We start from the raw sequence: 18,869 nt of genomic DNA, 5'->3' as shown, positions 1-18,869 counted from the left end.
AATAATGTCCAGCACAGGAAAAGCCTTGCGTGTTCATGACCTTGGTGGCTGGGGAAGGAGGAGGGGAAGAGGGAGGGGAATGGAAAAACTGAACGGGAATGGAAAAACTGAACAATTTGTCCTTTTTTTGGGGAAAACAACGGGGAGGGAGAAAGGGAGGGAGGGAAAGAGAGAGAGAGAGAGAAAGGATGAGAGAAAAGGGAGAAAGAGGAGCGGAGAGAAGGAGAGGAGGAAGAAAGTAAAGGTCAGGGGAGGAAAAGAGAGAAAAAAGGAAAATAAAGAATGAAAATAAGAAAGAAAGAAAGAAAGAAAGAAAGAAAGGGATAGGGAGGGAGAAAGAGAAGGACAGAGAGGGAGAAAGAGGAGAGGGAGGAGGAAGGAAGGAAAGGAAGGAAAACTGAGGGGATGGACTGAAAATAAGAAAGGAAGAAAGAAAGAAAGAAAGAAAGAAAGAAAGAAAAAAAGGAGTCAGAGAGAGAGTGAGAACAAAGAAAAAGTGAGTCAGGCAGACAGAAAGAGAGGGAGAGAAAGACGAAAGAAAAAGAGAGAGAAAGAAAGAGAAGGAGAAAGAAAGGAAAAAGACAGAGAGAGTGAGATCAAAGAAAGAAAAGTGGGAGACAGAAGAGAGGAAGAGAAAGAAAGGAAGAGAAAGAAGGAATGGAAGAGAGAGACAGAAAGTGAGGAGAAAAGGGGAGAGAGAGAAAAACAGGTAGAAAGAGAGAGAGAGAGAAAGAAAGAAAGGAGACAAAGAGAGAGAGATGCAGATAAAAAGACAGAAAGGGAGAGAAAGAAAGAGGGAGGGAGGAACGGAAGAAAGAAGAGGAGAGGGAAGGGTCTGCATGATTAAAGAGGGCTTTCTTTCTTTCTCTCTCTTTTTCTTTCTTTCTTTCTTTCTCTCTTTTTCTTTCTTTCTTTCTTTCTTTCTTTCTTTCAATCTAACTGAGAGTTCCGTCACCCATTAAACGAGTCATTTTAGAAGCCGCCCAAGGGACCCCCCCTCGCTTGCCGCAGGTGAAAAAGGTCATTGAGGCAGCATCAATGCTCCAGAGATTCAATCTCTCGCTCCCGCAGGGCGTTTGCCCCGCAACCAATCACTGAATGGCGCGAAACAATGCGAAAGATTCTGCGCAAATCCCAACCCACTTACCCAACTCGGTCCATGCATTTACCCCCCCTCCAAAAAGTGGGGGTTGTAGACACCCAGCCCCACACATTCCCACCCAACAAGCACATGCGATGGGAGTTTGGGATGGCTTGGTTCTCGCATCAACGGCCGGTCGAGAAAGACCCCCGGTGATGCTGCGACCACCACGTCTTTGGCACATGAGCCAACCCGGAAGGAAGGGAGAGGGAGAAGGGCATTCCAACCAAAATTCCTGAATATCTCCCCCCCCCCAAATAAAAAATAAAAATGTGGAACAAGGAAGAGCAGAGAGAGAAACCCCACAGCAGCAACGGATGCCGGGAAACTCAGAAAGCAACGTTTTGGCAGCGCAAAGGAAGGAGACCATCAAACCTCCTGTCCTGGTAATAATTTTGGCCTTTGGTCTTCTCTGTGCCAACAAACGATCTTGCACAGGCAGGTATGAAAGAGGCCCTAAAAACGAAAGACCTTTAAACCTACCGTCTGAAGGGTCGAATTTAGATTTCCATAATAGAAACACGGAAGATTGATGGCAGAAGAAGACCTCCTGGTCCATCTAGTCTGCCCTGATACTATTTCCTGTATTTTATCTTAGGATGGATCTATGTTTATCCCAGGCAGGTTTACATTCAGTTGCTGTGGATTTACCAACCACGTCTGCTGGAGGTTTGTTCCAAGCATCTACTATTCTTTCAGTAAAATAATATTTTCTCATGTTGCTTCTGATCTTTCCCCCCAACTCACCTCAGATTGTGTCCCCTTGTTCTTGTGTTCACTTTCCTATTAAAAACACTTCCCTCCTGGACCTTATTTAGCCCTTTAACATATTTAAATGTTTCGATCATGTCCCCCCTTTTCCTTCTGTCCTCCAGACTATACAGATGGAGTTCATGAAGTCTTTCCTGATACGTTTTATGCTTAAGACCTTCCACCATTCTTGTAGCCCGTCTTTGGACCCCTTCAATTTTGTCAATATCTTTTTGTAGGTGAGGTCTCCAGAACTGAACACAGTATTCCAAATGTGGTCTCACCAGCGCTCTATATAAGGGGATCACAATCTCCCTCTTCCTGCTTGTTATACCTCTAGCTATGCAGCCAAGCATTCTACTCACTTTCCCTACCACCCGACCACACTGCTCACCCATTTGGAGACTGTCGGAAATCACTACCCCTAATCCTTCTCTTCTGAAGTTATTGCTAACACAGAACTGCCAATGCAATACTCAGATTGAGGATTCCTTTTCCCCAAGTGCATTATTTGACATTTGGAAACATTAAACTGCAGTTTCCATTGCTTTGACCACTTATCTAGTAAAGCTAAATCGTTTGCCATATTACAGGCGCCTCCAGGAATATCAACCCTATTGCACACTTTAGAGTCATCGGCAAATAGGCAAACCTTCCCTACCATACCTTCCTTAGTTCCACCATAGACATGAAAGCTACTTTGGGCCAATCACTAGGAGATAGTGAATTCTAGTTCTTCCATAGGCATGAAAACCAGCTGGGTGACTTTTGGCGAGTCCTTCCCTCATTCTCAGCCCAATCCACCTCAAAGGGTTGTTGTTGTGGGAAAATAGGACACAGAAGGAGTATTAGATATGAGTTTATTTATAAAAGTTATTAATAATAATAATAATAATAACAACAATAATAATTTATTAGATTTGTATGCCGCCCCTCTCCGAAGACTCGGGGCGGCTCACAACAACGATAAAAACAATGTTATACTGGCACAAATCTAATATTAAAAAAAAAGCTAAAAACCCTATCATAATTAAAAACCAAACAGCACATACATACCAAACATAAATTATAATAAGGCTGCGGGAAAGGTGTCTCAAATCCTCCATGCCTGGCGGTATAGGTGGGTCTTAAGTAGTTTACGGAAGACAAGGAGGGTGGGGAGCAGTTCTAATCTCCGGGGGGAGTTGATTCCAGAGGGCCGGGGCCGCCACAGAGAAGGCTCTTCCCCTGGGGCCCGCCAGACGACATTGCTTAGTCGACGGGACCCGGAGAAGGCCAACTCTGTGGGACCTTATCGGCAGCTGGGATTCGTGCGGTAGCAGGCGGTTCCGGAGGTACTCTGGTCCAATGCCATGTAGGGCTTTAAAGGTCATGACCAACACTTTGAATTGTGACCGGAAACTGATCGGCAACCAATGCAGGCCACGGAGTGTTGTAGATACGTGGGCGAATCTGGGAAGCCCCACGATGGCTCTCGCGGCCGCGTTCTGCACGATCTGGAGTTTCCGAACACTCTTCAAAGGTAGCCCCATGTAGAGAGCGTTGCAGTAATCGTATTAATGGAGGATGAAAATCTATCTGTCTTTCTGTCTGTCTGTCTGTCTGTCTGTCTAATCTATCTATCTATCTATCTATCTATCTATCTATCTATCTATCTATCTATCCATCCATCCATCCATCCATCCACCCACCCACCCACCCACCCACCCACCCATCTATCATATATCTACCTGTCTCTGTTCTATCATCTGTCTTCCTCTCTATCATATTCTACCTACCTACCTACCTACCTATCAATAAAATTATTACAGAAAATTTCCAGAATTTATGCTGGATGGGAAATTCTGGCAGCTCTAAACTTCACATGTTTTCAACTTGCCAAGTTTGAAAAATCCCAATTTTTAGTATCTCCAAACGCTGATCGTAAACATACTAGACAGAGTGACAAAATAACAACCTGTAAATAGAATTCAATCCTTGGGAGAATTATTCACACAAGAAAGTGGCGTTTCTCACCTACCTGCCCAGAAATACAAAATCTGAGACAGAAACTCTACACAAGGAAACGGCAGCTGGAACTGTGGGGTTCTTCTTTTTTAATTTTAGAAAACCCTGAACAGAAACAAGCATTTATGGCTTGCCAAGCATCAGGCCATCAAAAGGAAACATCTAACCACTGGCTTGGAAAGATATGAAGTGGGGTTATGTACCGTTTGGTAAAGACCATCCATGTTTCTGATCCAAACGTAGATATATAGGGAGGGTATGAATTTATAATTCATAAAACCCCTGCCACTCAGGGTACTGTTGAATTGATTGCCCACGTGGTCTTCTTCTCACTTTGAATCTCAAGATCTTTTTTTAAACAAGGATTCTTTAGTGTTTTTTCTAAGGTTTCTGGACACTTGCTTAATTTTAAGATAGGAAGGAAGGAAGGAATTAATTCTCCCATTTACAAAAGAAGGCAAGAAAGAAAGAAGAGAGAGAGAGGAAGGAATTCTGCCATTTAATCCAGAAAGAAAGAAAGAAAAATGGAGGGAGGGAGGAATTCTGCCATGAAAGAAAGAAAGAAAGAAAGAAAGAGAGAGAGAGAGAGAGAGAGAGAGAGAGAGAGAAACAAATTAATTCTCCTATCTACCCCAGAAAAAACAAAAGAAAATAGGAGAAGGAAACTAAGAAAGGGAGGGAGGGAAGGAAGGAATTCTCCCACCTAATCCAGAAAGAAAGAAAGAAAGAAAGGAAGGAAGGAAGGAAGGAAGGAGGAGTAAGGGAGTAAGGAATTCTGCCATCAAAGAAAGAAAGAAAGAAAGAAAGAGAGAGAGAGAGAGGGAGAGAAATTCTCCCATCTACCCCAGAAAGAACAAAAGAAAAACGAAAGGAAAGAAAGAGAGGGAAAGAGGGAGGGAAAGAAGGAAGGAAGGAAGGAATAAATTAGATAGGTAAAGTATTCTTGGGTTAACAATAGAAAAAGAGCCTCCCCCCCAAAAAACCCCCAACCCCGCAGAAAAGAGCCCCCTGCATTTGGCTTTTCTGTGTAACTGAGCCAACTTCCACGGCAGCTGCGTTTAGGATCTGGGCTTTTTCACAGGGGCTGCATTGAGGTTTAAAGGGAAGCTGAAGAAAGCATCTTTGAAAGAAGGTTGGCAAACATCTACGGGCTCCACTGTTTCAGGATGAATGTAAATAAATACATATATTTAAAGCTCCCTCCCTCCCTCTCTCTTTCGGTCAATGAGTGCCTTCACAACCTTGTTGATCCAACGGAATGGGGTGACTGCCGACTTCTCCCAAATCAGCTGAAGTGAAAGGAGGCTATTTTGGGGGTCGCAAAGCATCTGATTTAGCTGCTACCGTCCGAAGAGATCCGCGGGGTTTAAACCTCGAGATTCGACTACTGTAACACTCTCTACATGGGGCTACCTTTGAAAAATGTTCGGAAACTTCAGATCGTGCAGAATGCAGCTGCGAGAGCTATCATATCTAGGAATCTCCTGGAAGGAAAAAGGGCCAGAAAAGGCGGGGAGAAGCTTCCGTGGGGCCTCTCTAGGAATCTGCTGGGAAGAAACAGGGCCGGAAAAGGTGGGGAGAAGCCTCCGTGGGGCCTCTCTAGGAATCACCTGGGAGGAAACAGGGCCTCCACCCTCCCTGTGGTTTCCTCAATCGCACACATTATTTGCTTTTACATTGATTCCTATGGGAAAAATTGCTACTTCTTACAAACTTTTCTACTTAAGAACCTGGTCACGGAACGAATTAAATTAGTAAGTAGAGGGACCACTGTATAAGTCTCAATGTTATTGCTATTCCTTCCGTCCTTCCAAGATGGGTCAAATGAGGACCCAGATTGTTGGGGGCAAGAGGCTGATTCTGTAAAGTGCTTAGAGAGGGCTGTAAAAGCACTGTGAAGTGGTATACAGTGATCCCCCGGTTATTGCGTCCCCGACCATTGCGAACAGGGTAATTTGCGATTTTTCAACCCGGAAGTCAAAACACCATCTGCGCATGCGCGCCCGACAGATCAGCTGCTGGGCGGCTTCCCTGGGTCTTCCCCCTCTTGCTGGCGGGAGGGCGAGCAGCGGGCATCAGCAAGGAGTTTCCCCACCGCCCACGCAAACTCCTCGCTGCCGCCCGCCCTTCGCCCGCCCACACCGTTCATTCTCGCCGCTTTCGAGCGAATTCGCTTCAGGACTCAGCTCGAAAGCGGCGAGAGCGAGCGCCAGCGAACGGCTTGTCCGCCGCCTGCCTGCCCGCTAGCGAGGAGCCGAAGATTGGGGGCGGCGCGGCTGTTTTAAAACGTCGCCACCGGCATGGGGGGCTTGCCAGCACCCCCCGGACCCCCAACCCGGGTTTGGGGGGCTGCTAGGAAGCCCCCCATGCCGGCGGCGACGTTTTAAAACAGCCGCGCCGCCCCCAATCTTCGGCTCCTCGCTAGCGCTGCGGAAGTTAAAAACACCATCTGCACATGCGCAGATGGTGTTTTTACTTCCGCAGCGCTACTTCGCGAAAACCCGCTCGTTGCGGGGGGTCCTGGAACGGAACCCTCGCAACGAGCGGGGGATCACTGTATACTGTAAGTCTAAATGCTATGGCTATTGCTGTTATCGTAATGGTCATCATGATAATCTCTTAGCCATTGTCTGCCCACTGCAGGATGAAGGCTTCTTCCACCAATTTCCAACCCTTGAATTTTTTCTTCCCAATTGGGCCTTCAATACTTACTGATGTCTCCGCCTCGTTCTGGGTTTCTTTCGTGGGGGCTTTTGATCCAGTGGGATCCATTCTAGGACCACCTTGGTCCACCTGAGCTCAGTTCCTTCTCGGCCCTTTTTATTCTCTCTCTCGAGAGGACCGTAGACTTTGTTTGTTCTCTTAAATCCACGGACAGGTCATCCTGTCTTGTCTTGCGAGGACCGGCATGTATCATTCCTTTATATATTCTAGCAAAAGAATGAGTCACCAGTTCCAGCCTGATTTGAAATGAATCATAAGAGCAACAATGATGATTAGGGGGCTGGAGGCTAAAACATATGAAGAACGGTTGCAGGAACTGGGCAGGGCTAGTTTAATGAAAAGATGGACCAGGGGAGACAGGATAGCAGCCTTCCAACATCTTAGGGGTTGACCCAAAGAAGGTGGATCAAACTAACACAGGAGTTACAGGACAGAGACAATAGAGAATCCATAGTACTTGGGACAGGTGGTATATCTGGATAAATAAAAATAATAATAAAACTTTGACACTGCATATTCAAAAGAAAATAAGGGAAAATGGAGAAACTGTTACCAAACGTAACCATAGACTTTTATTGAACCACTAATTCGCAGTTAAATGCCGAGTCTTTGGAGAGGGGCGGCATACAAATCTAATCAACTATAAACTATAAATATAACCCTAGGGAAGAAGTATAGAGAGATAGAAACAAGGCAATTTAAGGAGGTTAATTTATAATGAAATTAGGAAATGAAATGGGTGTAAATAAATAAGCTGGAAACATCAAGGTCCAGCCAAACAGCTGGCATTTATGTTAAGTTCTGATACCAATGTAAATTTTTGTATAAAGCATTATGCTTTATTATGTAATGTTTCTTGTTTGCATGTTTGTTTATGTTTTTTTCTTTTTCTGTTTTGAATGTAAATAGCTAATAAAGATATTTTTTTTAAAAACACACAAAGAAGAGGGAGTCAGGCTATTCTCCAAAGCACATGAGGGTAAAACAAGAAGCAATGGGGGGAAATTAAACAAGTAAACAAACCTTAGGGGAAGGTTTGGTAGGGAAGGTTTGCCTATTTGCCGATGACTCTAAAGTGTGCAATAGGGTTGATATTCCTGGAGGGGTCTGTAATATGGCAAATGATTTAGCTTTACTAGATAAATGGTCAAAGCAATGGAAACTGCAGTTTAATGTTTCCAAATGTAAAATAATGCACTTGGGGAAAAGGAAGCCTCCATCTGAGTATTGCATTGGCAGAAAAATAAGTTGAGTTGCTCTTAAAATAACAAACGAGTTGCAGTCAACCCCCATCTCCAACTTAGTGACGGGGGTCATTTAAATACCATAGCAGGCAGAAAAATCGACCAAAACAGGAAAAGTGACAACTTCAATAATGTTTGAGCAAGCTGTTTGGAACGTTTTTCTTGCCAACCTGTATGTATGGTTGTCGAGGGCTGTTTCCTCACAGATTCACATGCTGTTTAAGGAAAGAGGCGGATCAGGAAACGGACAAAAAACGCCAGCGAATTTCCTTTCTTTCCTGGCCCCTTGGAAATATGCTTATCTTTGCATTAGCGGGCATAATAATAAATGTTCCCTAGCTTGCATTTTTGCTTGTGTGTGTGTGTGTGTGTGTGTGTCTTTGGACTCCCAAGTGCATCCTTCCCGAATTAGCGTTGTGTCTTTGCAATGAGATTCGCTAAGGGTAAACAGATCCTTTTGCTGTGAAATTTTGCAAAAAATCTTTCTGTTGGGCTACGCCAGGGGTCTTCAAACGTGGCCACTTTAAAAGCTCGTGGGCTTTGACGACCAGAATTCTTGTTGAGTTGGAAGTCCACAAGTCTTAAAAGTTGCCATGTTTGGGGACCTCTTGGCTACCCTGTTTCCCTGAAAATAAGACAGTGTCTAATATTAATTTTTGTTCATAGTACAAGATCCAATAGAAACTGCCCCGATCTTATTAAATGGGTCCTATTCTTTTTAATATGTTTGTGAGTGACATGGGGGAAGGTTTGGTAGGGAAGGCTTGCCTATTTGCCGATGACTCTAAAGTGTGCAATAGGGTTGATATTCCTGGAGGGGTCTGTAATATGGTAAATGATTTAGCTTTACTAGATAAATGGTCAAAGCAATGGAAATTGCAGTTTAATGTTTCCAAATGTAAAATAGTGCACTTGGGGAAAAGGAATCCTCAATCTGAGTATTGCATTGGCAGTTCTGTGTTAGCAAAAACTTCAGAAGGGAAGGATTTAGGGGTCGTGATTTCTGACAGTCTCAAAATGGGTGAGCAGTGTGGTCGGGCAGTAGGAAAAGTAAGTGGGATGCTTGGCTGCATAGCTAGAGGTGTAACAAGCAGGAAGAGGGAGATTGTGATCCCCTTATATAGAGCGCTGGTGAGACCACATTTGGAATACTGTGTTCAGTTCTGGAGACCTCACCTACAAAAAGATATTGACAAAATTGAAGGGGTCCAAAGACGGGCTACAAGAATGGTGGAAGGTCTTAAGCATAAAACATATCAGGAAAGACTTCATGAACTCAATCTGTATAGTCTGGAGGACAGAAGGAAAAGGGGGGACATGATCGAAACATTTAAATATGTTAAAGGGTTAAATAAGGTTCAGGAGGAAGTGTTTTTAATAGGAAAGTGAACACAAGAACAAGGGGACACAATCTGAAGTTAGTTGGGGGAAAGATCAAAAGCAACGTGAGAAAATATTATTTCACTGAAAGAGTAGTAGATTCTTGGACCAAACTTCCAGCAGACGTGGTTGGTAAATCCACAGTAACTGAATTTAAACATGCCTGGGATAAACATAGATCCATTGTAAGATAAAATACAGGAAATAGTATAAGGGCAGACTAGATGGACTGTGAGGTCTTTTTCTGCTGTCAGTCTTCTCTGTTTCTATGTTTCTAAATGAAATATACAAATTTGGAGAAGTAACTGGTTTAAAAATTAACAAGAGAAAGACTCAGATTCTAATTAAAAACATAACCCTAAAACAAACTACAATTCTTGAAGATCTGATTAATATAAAAACAGTTGAAAAATTAAATACTTGGATGTATGGATGACCTCAATTTATAGCACCATAAAAAACATAATTATGACCAATTACTCAAAGACGTCCAAAAAGATCTAACAAGATGGTCCAAATTGAAACTATCCTTGATGGGAAAAATATTTGCCATCAAATCCAATATTTTACCAAGATTTCTATATCTTTTTCAAGTCGCGCCAACAAACTTAAACAAAACCTTTTTTGAGACACAAGGAAATTCGGAAATTTATATGGTCAAAGAAGAAGGGCAGAATTAAATTAAAAAATAATTTTTGCTCCCAAAGATGTGCTACGTCTTATTTTCAGGGGATCTCTTATTTTTTTTTCAATGAAGAAGGGGACACAATCTGAAGTTAGTTGGAGGAAAGATCAAAAGCAACATGAGAAAATATTATTTTACTGAAAGAGTAGTAGATCCTTGGAACAAACTTCCAGCAGACGTGGTTGGTAAATCCACAGGAACTGAATTTAAACATGCCTGGGATAAACATAGATCCATTTTAAGATCAAATACAGGAAATAGTATAAGGGTAGACGAGATGGACCATGAGGTCTTTTTCTGCCGTCAGTCTTCTATGTTTCTATCTCTTCTTAAAAGCCTCCTGTGATAGAGCACCCACAACTTCTTGTGGCAAGTTGTTCCACGGATTAATTGTTCTGACTGTCAGGACTTCTCTCCTTGTTTAGTTTCCACCCATTGCTTCTTGTTCCATTTCCAGTTTCTAACATCTCTTGTGTCTTACTTTCGGGGGTGACTTATTTTCGGGGAAACAGGGTAGACCGAGAGCACTCGCAGCTCCCGTGTCTATTTTTTTTAAAAAATGGGTATGTTTTTATCCCGTTTTTATTACTTGGTAAGCAACTCGAGGCGGCAGTCATATAAAATAGCCCTTCTTCCTCCATAAAAACAATCCTGTGAGGTGGGTTGTGTTGAGAGAGGGGGACTGGACCAAAAGTCACCCAGTCAGCCTTCGTATCAAAGGCGGAACTAGAATTCACCATCTCCTGGATATTGGTTCAAAGTCACTAAGCTGGTTTCCATAGCTAAGGCAATACTAGGACTCTCCGTCTCCTGGTGATTGGCCCAAAGTCACACAGTCAGCTTTCATGCCTGAGGCTGAACTAGAATTCATCGTCTCCTTGTGAGTGGCCCAAAGTCACCCAGCTGGTTTTCCTGCCTAAGGTGGGACTAGAACTCACTGTCTTCTGGTGATTGGCCCAAAGTCACCCTTCAGCTTTTGTACCTAAGGTGGAACTAGAATTCACTGTCTCCTGGAGGTTGGTTCAAAGTCACCAAGCTGGTTTTCATGGCTAATGCAATACTATAATTCACAGTGACCTGGTGATTAGCCCAAAGTCATCCAGCTGGTTTTCCTCCCTAAGGTGGGACTAGAACTCACTGTCTCCTGGTGATTGGTTCAAAGCTGGTTTTCATGGCTAAAGCAATACTAGAACTTGCAGTCACCGGGTGATTGGCCCAAAGTCACCCAGCCGGCTTTCACGCCTGAGGTCGAACTAGAATTCACTGTCTCCTGGTGACTGGCCCAGAGACATCCAGCCAGCTGTTAAAAGCGGGACTAGAACTTACCAGCTCCTAGTGAGTGGCCTACTATCACTCAATCAGCTTTCGAGAATAAGACGGAGCTAGAATTCACCCTCTCCAGGTTTCTGATGGTGTCTTAACCACTTAGCCGGAAGTGATGATAAATGAATATTGAACTGAAGATGCACCCCACCCAAGCTGTAAAAGCTTCGCTTGTCATTTTGGAAAGCCACTTAAATCACCGAGCAAAGAAAAGCCAAAAAAAATTCCCAGATCAAGAACCACAAATTGTGGTAGCCTGAAACTCTGCACCCTAGTCAGGCGTATCAAAAATGCTTAGGAAGGGGGGAGTTTGATGTTAACATTAATTATTGTTTCAACTGCAATAAAGAATTTTTTTTTCCTGTTGAGAAAATGAGTTTTGATTTTCAAGTGCAGTAAAACAGAGGTCTTCAAACTTGGCAACTTTAAGACTTGTGGACTTCAACTCCCAGAATCCTCCAGCCAGCTGGCTAGAGAATTCTGGGAGTTGAAGTCCACAAGTCTTAAAGTTGCCAAGTCTGAAGAGCCTTGCCTTAGAGCAGTGTTTCCCAACCTTGGCAACTTGGAGATATTTGGACTTCAACTCCCAGAAACCCCCAGCCAGCAAATGCTGGGGGCAGGGGGCATTCTGGGAGTTGGAGTCCAAATATCTTCAAGTTGCCAAGGTTGGGAAACACTGCCTTAGAGCAGTGATTTTCAACCTTTTTTGAGCTGCGGCACATTTTTTACATATACAAAATCATGGGGCACATTGAACCGGGGAGGGGGGGGGCGCTAAAAAAAGTTCGGACAAAAAAATTCTCTCTCTCTCTCTCTCTCTCTCCCTCCCTTTCACTCTATTTCTCTCCCTCTTTCTCTCTCTTCCTTCCTTCCTCTCTCCATCCCTCTTTCTTTCTCTCTCTTCCTTCCTCTCTTTTTTCTCTTTCTATCTCTCCCTCCTTCCCTGCCTATCTTTCTCTCTCTCTTGCTTTCTTTCTCTTTCTCTCTTGCTTTCTTTGTCTCTCTTTCTCTCTTGCTTTCTTTCTCTCTCTTTTTCTCTCTCTTTCTCTCTCTCTTTCTTTCTCTCTCTTGCTTTCTTTCTCTCTCTTTCTCTTTCTTGCTTTCTTTCTCTTTCTTTCTTTCTCTCTCTTTCTCTCTCTCTCTCTTGCTTTCTTTCTCTCTCTTTCTCTTTCTTGCTTTCTCTCTCTCTCTTTCTCTCTCTCTCTCTTGCTTTCTCTCTCTCTCTTGCTTTCTCTCTCTCTCTTTCTCTTTCTTGCTTTCTTTCTCTCTCTCTCTCTCTCTTGCTGAGCTTCGCGGGACACCTAACCATGTCTCGCGACACACTGGTTGAAAAACACTGCCTTAGAGGAAGGGAATCCCAGCTTAAGAAGGGGACGATCTATTTCCGAATCTCTCCCAAATACCAACAGCTCGGTTTTTCTCTCTTTTTAAGCGCTAAGTATTTTCCTGCTACTTCTTTTCGTCAGAGCCTGGACGAGTTGGAGTGCCACGGGCCGGTAGCGACCGAACAGAACCGAGTGGAACTGGAGCAGAAGATTATTGTTTCAACTGCAGTAAAGAATGGTATTTTTTTTTCCTGTTGAGAAAATGAGTTTTGATTTTCAAGTGCAGTAAAAACAGAGGTCTTCAAACTTGGCAACTTTAAGACTTGTGGACTTCAACTCCCAGAGGATCCTGGGGGTTGAAGTCCACGAGTCTTAAAGTTGCCAAGTTTGGGGACTCTTGCAAGACACAGATGATTCTCCAAGCAATGTCTCAGGCACGATGATGCCCAATGAAAATAACCATGCAATAATATTCCACGGAAAGCAAGCAAGCAACTTCCTCGAAGGGTTGGCTTCCATATAATAAAATGAAAATGATGTGGCCAAATGCATAGCAGTTCTCCATTCTCGCTTCTTAGAAATCACATTATTAATGTGCCCCCGGGGGGGGGGGGGGGGGGGGAAGACAGCACAGCCTATTTTTCCCCCCCACTCTGCAGACTTCTCCAGAAAAAGGAAATGAAATATTAGAGAGATAAACGTGGACTTCCAAGCAGAAGATCTGTGACTTACGACCACAGTTTTTAACCAAACATTTCTACGCGAGGCAAAGTGATTCTCGCGCCTGATTTTTGCCAGGATTGTTAAGCAAACCGCTGCCGTCGTTAAGTGAAGCACACAGGGCCGGTAAGCAAATCTATCTTCTCCCACTGACTTTTTCCCCCCCTTGGCCTTAAGCCAGCTGGGAAGGTCACCAAAGGGGATCACATGATCCTTGGGGGGGCGCTGCAACCATTATAAATACATGCCAGTTGCCAAGCGCCTGAACCGTTGGATCAGGTGACCGCGAGAAATGCTGTGACGGTCGTAAGGGTGAGGACCGACCCTAAATCACCGCTTTTATTATTTATTTATTTATTATTTATTTATTATTTAGATTTGTATGCCGCCCCTCTCCGCAGACCGCTGTCATTTTGAAAGTCACTAAACGCATGGCCGTAAGTAAGGTTGCTGCTTGGTTGAGTTCTGTGTGTCTTGTTTTGTGTTAATAATGTTAAAATAGAATAGAATAGAATAGAAAAGAGGAGTGGAGAAGGGAAGGGAAGAGAATGTAGAATAGAATAGAGTAGAATAGAATAGAATAGAACAGAATAGAATTCTTTATTGGCCAAGTGTGGTTGGACACACAAGGAATTTGTCTTTGGTGCAGATGCTCTCAGTGTACATAAAAGAAAAAGAGACATTTGTCAAGAATCATGTGGTACAACACTTAATGATTGTCATAGGGGTCAAATAAACAATGAAGAAACAATCAATATTAATAAAAATCTTAGCATACAAGCAAAAAGTTACAGTCATACAGTCCTAAGTGGGAGGAAAAAGGATGATAGGAACGATGAGAAGATGTTAGCAATTAAATTATTTTTTTTAAAAAATGTTCCCTTTCTTGATGTTTTAATATTAATATTGTATATATAGTTTTCACAACAGCATGTGAAATTGATTGTCAATCAGTGTTGCTTCCTAAGTGGACAGTTTGATTTCACAGAAGTTTGATTTACTTGGAGTTATATTGTGTTGTTTAAGTGTTCCCTTTATTTTTCTAAGCAGTGTAGAATAGAATAGAATAAAATATAGGAATACAACCAAGCTCGAAGAGCAACAAACACTGTAAGAAATAAATTTGGATATTTTTTCTTCTTCCCCCATTTAACGCCACGGAGCTTTTGGGGAAGCGGATCGAGAATTCGGAACCTGCAATGCATTTGTGGGGCCACTAGGGGCCCCGGAAGCCAGTCGCGTCATAACCTGGGGCGCATCATGCATGAGAACGGAAACCACGGCATGGGTAAACACGGTGAGATGACGGCATATACCTCCACTAAGGTCACTCTCAGGGCACTGACCAGTGAGGGCTCAATATCCACCAGCTGAACGGCACTAAAACTCTGCATGTCAAAAGTGGGCACAAGGACAACACACGCACACAGACACAAACAAACAAACACACACAACACGGTTAGAACTGCAAGGCAAACACGGGTCAATACGGTTAGTCAAAAGACAATGCAACCCGCGGTCTTTTCGTAGATCCTCAGCCTTGGCGTCCCCAAACTTGGCAACTTTTAAGACTTATGGACTTCAACTCCCAGAGTTCTCCAGCCAGCATAGCTGACCCCTGACTTAGATGACCTTTCTGGCCTCTTCCAACTCTATCATTCATGGCTGGCTGGAGAATTCTGGGAGTTGAAGTCCACAAGTCTTTTTTAAAAAAGAATCCCATTTTTTAAAAAAACTACAAACAAAACAAACACACAACGAGGACAAACAAATACAAATATTTACAAACAACAATGATAAATAATCCAATACATTTACAGCATTGTCAGGACATTCATTTCATATCTACCGCTATATATACATTTAATAGTCTACTTATTCTGTTTGTAGGCGTATTATTATCTGTAATTTATTTTCAACTTATAGAGAAAGGGCTATGAACATCTATAGATATTTCTCAATATATCTTTGTCCTTATAACCCAATTTTTAGTTCTGGGTTTCGTTTAATCCAATTGCATATCTTATTTATATTTTGTAAAATTCTATGTGGTCTTTTCCATGAATCTCCTATCGTCAATTTGCACATTTCTGCACACTCCAGTATTTTCCTAAGCACCATGGAGGAGGTAGGTATATTTTCTGATGGGCATAGGTAATCTAGCTGCTGTGGTTGTATGTAAAATTTATAACTTATTTTATTAATTTTTTTATTGAAATGATTTGCCGCTTGTCTCGTAATAAAACGACTCTGGGCGCCTTGCAGGATCATTCTTGCATTAAATCAGTGCTTTCTGTCTCTTAGAAATAAAAGGAAATGAGAAAAATAAAGCAAAAACCCAGAAAAATCACTATTTTTTTTTACATTTTAGCTGTCTAGGGACACCGATTGAGCCAGAGATGCATGTGCTTGCAAATATTTCGAGGCGTAAATCTTTCAAATATAAATTGGAGTTAATTCTTTGAAACAAAGCAGATAATCGCTTTTTTAATGGCTAATTAGTTTTTAGACCATCTTTGCTCGTAAACTGTGCTCAACATAAACAATTTCTGAAGTTCTGCAGAAGTTCCAGAATGTGAAACAAAGGGATAGACTGGAAATTCATGCATATACACACAAGTTCCTTTATTATTTAAAGAAGAAGGATTTCTCTGATCATCTGCTGAATAATCAGGATATCGTAGTTTAAGGACTATAAAACGCACTGGAGTATAAGACGTACCTTGATTTCGAAGAAGTTAAACAAGAAAAAAATAGTTTTTGTCCTTGCCAGCCCCAAGGAGCCCTCTGGACACCTCCCAAAGCCTCTGCGCGGCCCGTTTTTCACAAAAAAAGGGCGTGTTTGGGGCGAAATAGGGACACGTGGGTACACACAAACTTTTCCACCCTCTTTTAGGGGGTTGGGAAGTGTGTTTTATACTCTGAAAAGTACAGTAGTTAATTTGATGGGCTAAGAAAAAGATTTCACCCATGTTTTAGGCTTTTTTTTTTTAGCTTTTTAAAATGTGAATTATTTTTGCATCTTTTTAAGCCGCCCGGAATCGCTTTATTGTTAAGAGGAGCGGCATTACAAACTTAACAAATAAACAAACAAACCGGCTGCTTTGATAGGAAAGAATATTATCGGTTATTAAACTGAATTAAGCAAAACCAGTTTCTTTCTCTTCCAATAGGGTGGCCCAAGAAGGCTAAGCGGCTAAAATGAAATCAGAGAAAAAATAATCCCATTTTCAGATCAAAAGGCCCACTTAAAGAAAGAGGGGGATGTTAATTTTGATTTCTGCAAACAGAAATTTTAAGGAGGAGTTAAAGGAGAAGTATAGTAACACACCCCATTTCTTTGGGCAGTACTTCCCAACTTTAGCCACTTTAAGAGGAGTAGGACATCAAATCCCAGAATCCCTTGAGCCAGCAATGGGAACTGTGGCTCCTTTCATGACTGGTGGACTTCAACTCCCAGAATCCCTCAGCCAGCAAGGGAAACTGTGATTTCTTTTATGACTTGTGGACTTTTTTTATGAACTGTGGCTTCTTTTATGGCTTGTGAACTTCAACTCCCAGAATCCCTTGAGCCAGCAATGGGAACTGTGGCTTCTTTTATGACTGGTAGATTTCAACTCCCAGAATCCCTTGAGCCAGCAAGGGAAACTGTGGCTCCTTTCATGACTGGTGGACTTCAACTCCCAGAATCCTTCAGGCCAACATGGGGAATTAAATTAGAGGGAGTGAAAAAACACCAGGTGATTTTTCCGGTTTTGTACATTCCATTCGTCTCCAGGAGACTCATGCAAACGTCTGCCTCCGTCCATTCTTTTTTGCCCTTGTTCCCCTTGCAGAATGGAAAGTGTACACACACACACATACACACACAAAAAAACCCCAACGTGAGGAGTGTTAGAAGTGTGCTTACGGTGTCGCTGTCACACGGCTGGAACTGGAAGGCCTGGGGCTTGTGAAAGACGGGGTTTTCTTGCAAGAAGAGCTGAAAATTGTAATCTCGCACAACCTGGAAAGAGGAAAAGCATCCGGTCAGAAATCGTCAAGGATTCATATGCAGGTTAAGTCCTCGGTTTACAACGGTTCGTTTAGTGACTGTTGTGTTTGGGCCTGGGCCAGCCGTTGCTCCCACAGATGGGAGAGACACGGCACAAAGTGAATGTGAAAGCCTGGCTGACAGCCAGGAAGATGTGGCAGCCAGCCAGGAGGATTCAGCAGACAGCCCAGGGGACTTGGACTGCAGTCCCTCAGACAGTCTTTCCCCCCTGAGTTCGTCTGCAGATCAATATATTGATCTACGTAGCCGAAGAGCTATGCAAAGAAGGGATCGCTTTAAGGAGTATTACAAATCATTATAGGAGCACCTGGGCTGGGTGTGGTCCCCTTAATGAGGGCTAAAGGGATAAAAGGCAACAAGGGCCAAGGCAAACTGTGGCTGTTTATCTGTGTTGTTTTGTGGTTCCTGCTTCGAAGTTTCTGTGCCGTTGGAGTTTTCAACCCAGCTTTTTCAGACCAGTGGGAGGTGAAAACTCTGGGACTTGCTGTTTGCTTCAAAGATTCAAAAGGACTCCTGAAATGTCTTTGCTCATTCCAGGTTGTCTTTGTTTGTTTTTCCCTGTGTTTTTTGTATGCGGCTGAAGTAAGTCTTGCATTGTTTTTGGACATGAAGAACTGTTTTGTGAGTAAGCTATTATTGTTTATCTAATACAAGTTTGCTGATTAGCAGAGCACGTGTGTGTTTGATTTCTTTTCATTGGACTATTACGCATTGCCGAGTCAGTCAGGCAGAACAGTGACCATTTGAAGTTATGACGGCACCGAAAAAAAGGAAAGAAAAAGGATTTGTTTAACATTTGGGGAATCCAGTAGCAGTTATATTTTACTTGCTCTTCTTCCAAAAGAGCTTCCTTTCCCAAATTAATTTGAAATTCCGAAATGGTGTCTAATCCGATTCTATCCTTTTCGTTTAATAATAATGAACTGCCTGAAAGTGGTTTCCAGGTAATTCTCCAAAGTGCATATCCGATTCAAAAGACGAAAACAATAGAACAAGTAATAATATACAGTGTTCCCTTGATTTTCGCAGGTTCGAACTTCGCGGATAGCTTATACCACGGTTTTTCAAAAAATATTAATTAAAAAATACTTCGCGGGTTTTTCCCGCCCGATGACGTCATATGTCATCGCCAAACTAATAATTTTTTGCAAATAAATAACAAAAAATTAATTATTGTTAATAAATAATTATGTTTATAAATATCAGGATCACTAAGTGTCTTATTCAATGGGGAGTCCCATTAATAATGGTGAGTAAATGGTTGTTAAGGGAATGGGAAATGGTAATTTAGGGGTTTATAGTGTTAAGGGAAGGCTTGTGATACTCTCCATAGCCAAAAATGGTGTATTTACCTCCGCATCTCTACTTCGCGGAAATTTGACTTTCGCGGGCGGTCTCGGAACGCATCCCCTGCGAAAATCGAGGGAACACTGTAACGTGGTCTTTCTAATGAAGGCGACAAAAGGTGATGACACAGAGCTCTGTTTTCTCACCTTTAATCATCTTCATTTTTGCT

General features: G+C 42.6%; 1 protein-coding gene across 1 annotated transcript in view; it reads right to left on the bottom strand.

Annotated features, from left to right (window-relative positions):
* Nucleotides 1-18,869, bottom strand: part of FCHSD2 (FCH and double SH3 domains 2) — a 163,630-nt gene that overhangs the window by 24,761 nt on the left and 120,000 nt on the right. The window contains exons 10-11 of the mRNA XM_070751513.1: nucleotides 17,210-17,305; nucleotides 14,616-14,687 (exon numbers count right to left, since the gene is read on the bottom strand). Coding sequence (XP_070607614.1) covers nucleotides 14,616-14,687; nucleotides 17,210-17,305 — 168 coding nt within the window. The remainder of the gene's footprint in view (nucleotides 1-14,615; nucleotides 14,688-17,209; nucleotides 17,306-18,869) is intronic.

The sequence above is a fragment of the Erythrolamprus reginae genome, chromosome 4 (genome assembly GCF_031021105.1).
Source record: "Erythrolamprus reginae isolate rEryReg1 chromosome 4, rEryReg1.hap1, whole genome shotgun sequence".
Classification (NCBI taxonomy): domain Eukaryota; kingdom Metazoa; phylum Chordata; class Lepidosauria; order Squamata; family Dipsadidae; genus Erythrolamprus; species Erythrolamprus reginae.
Note: the sequence above shows the minus strand (reverse complement) of the source record. Positions and strands in the feature narration are given on the sequence as shown.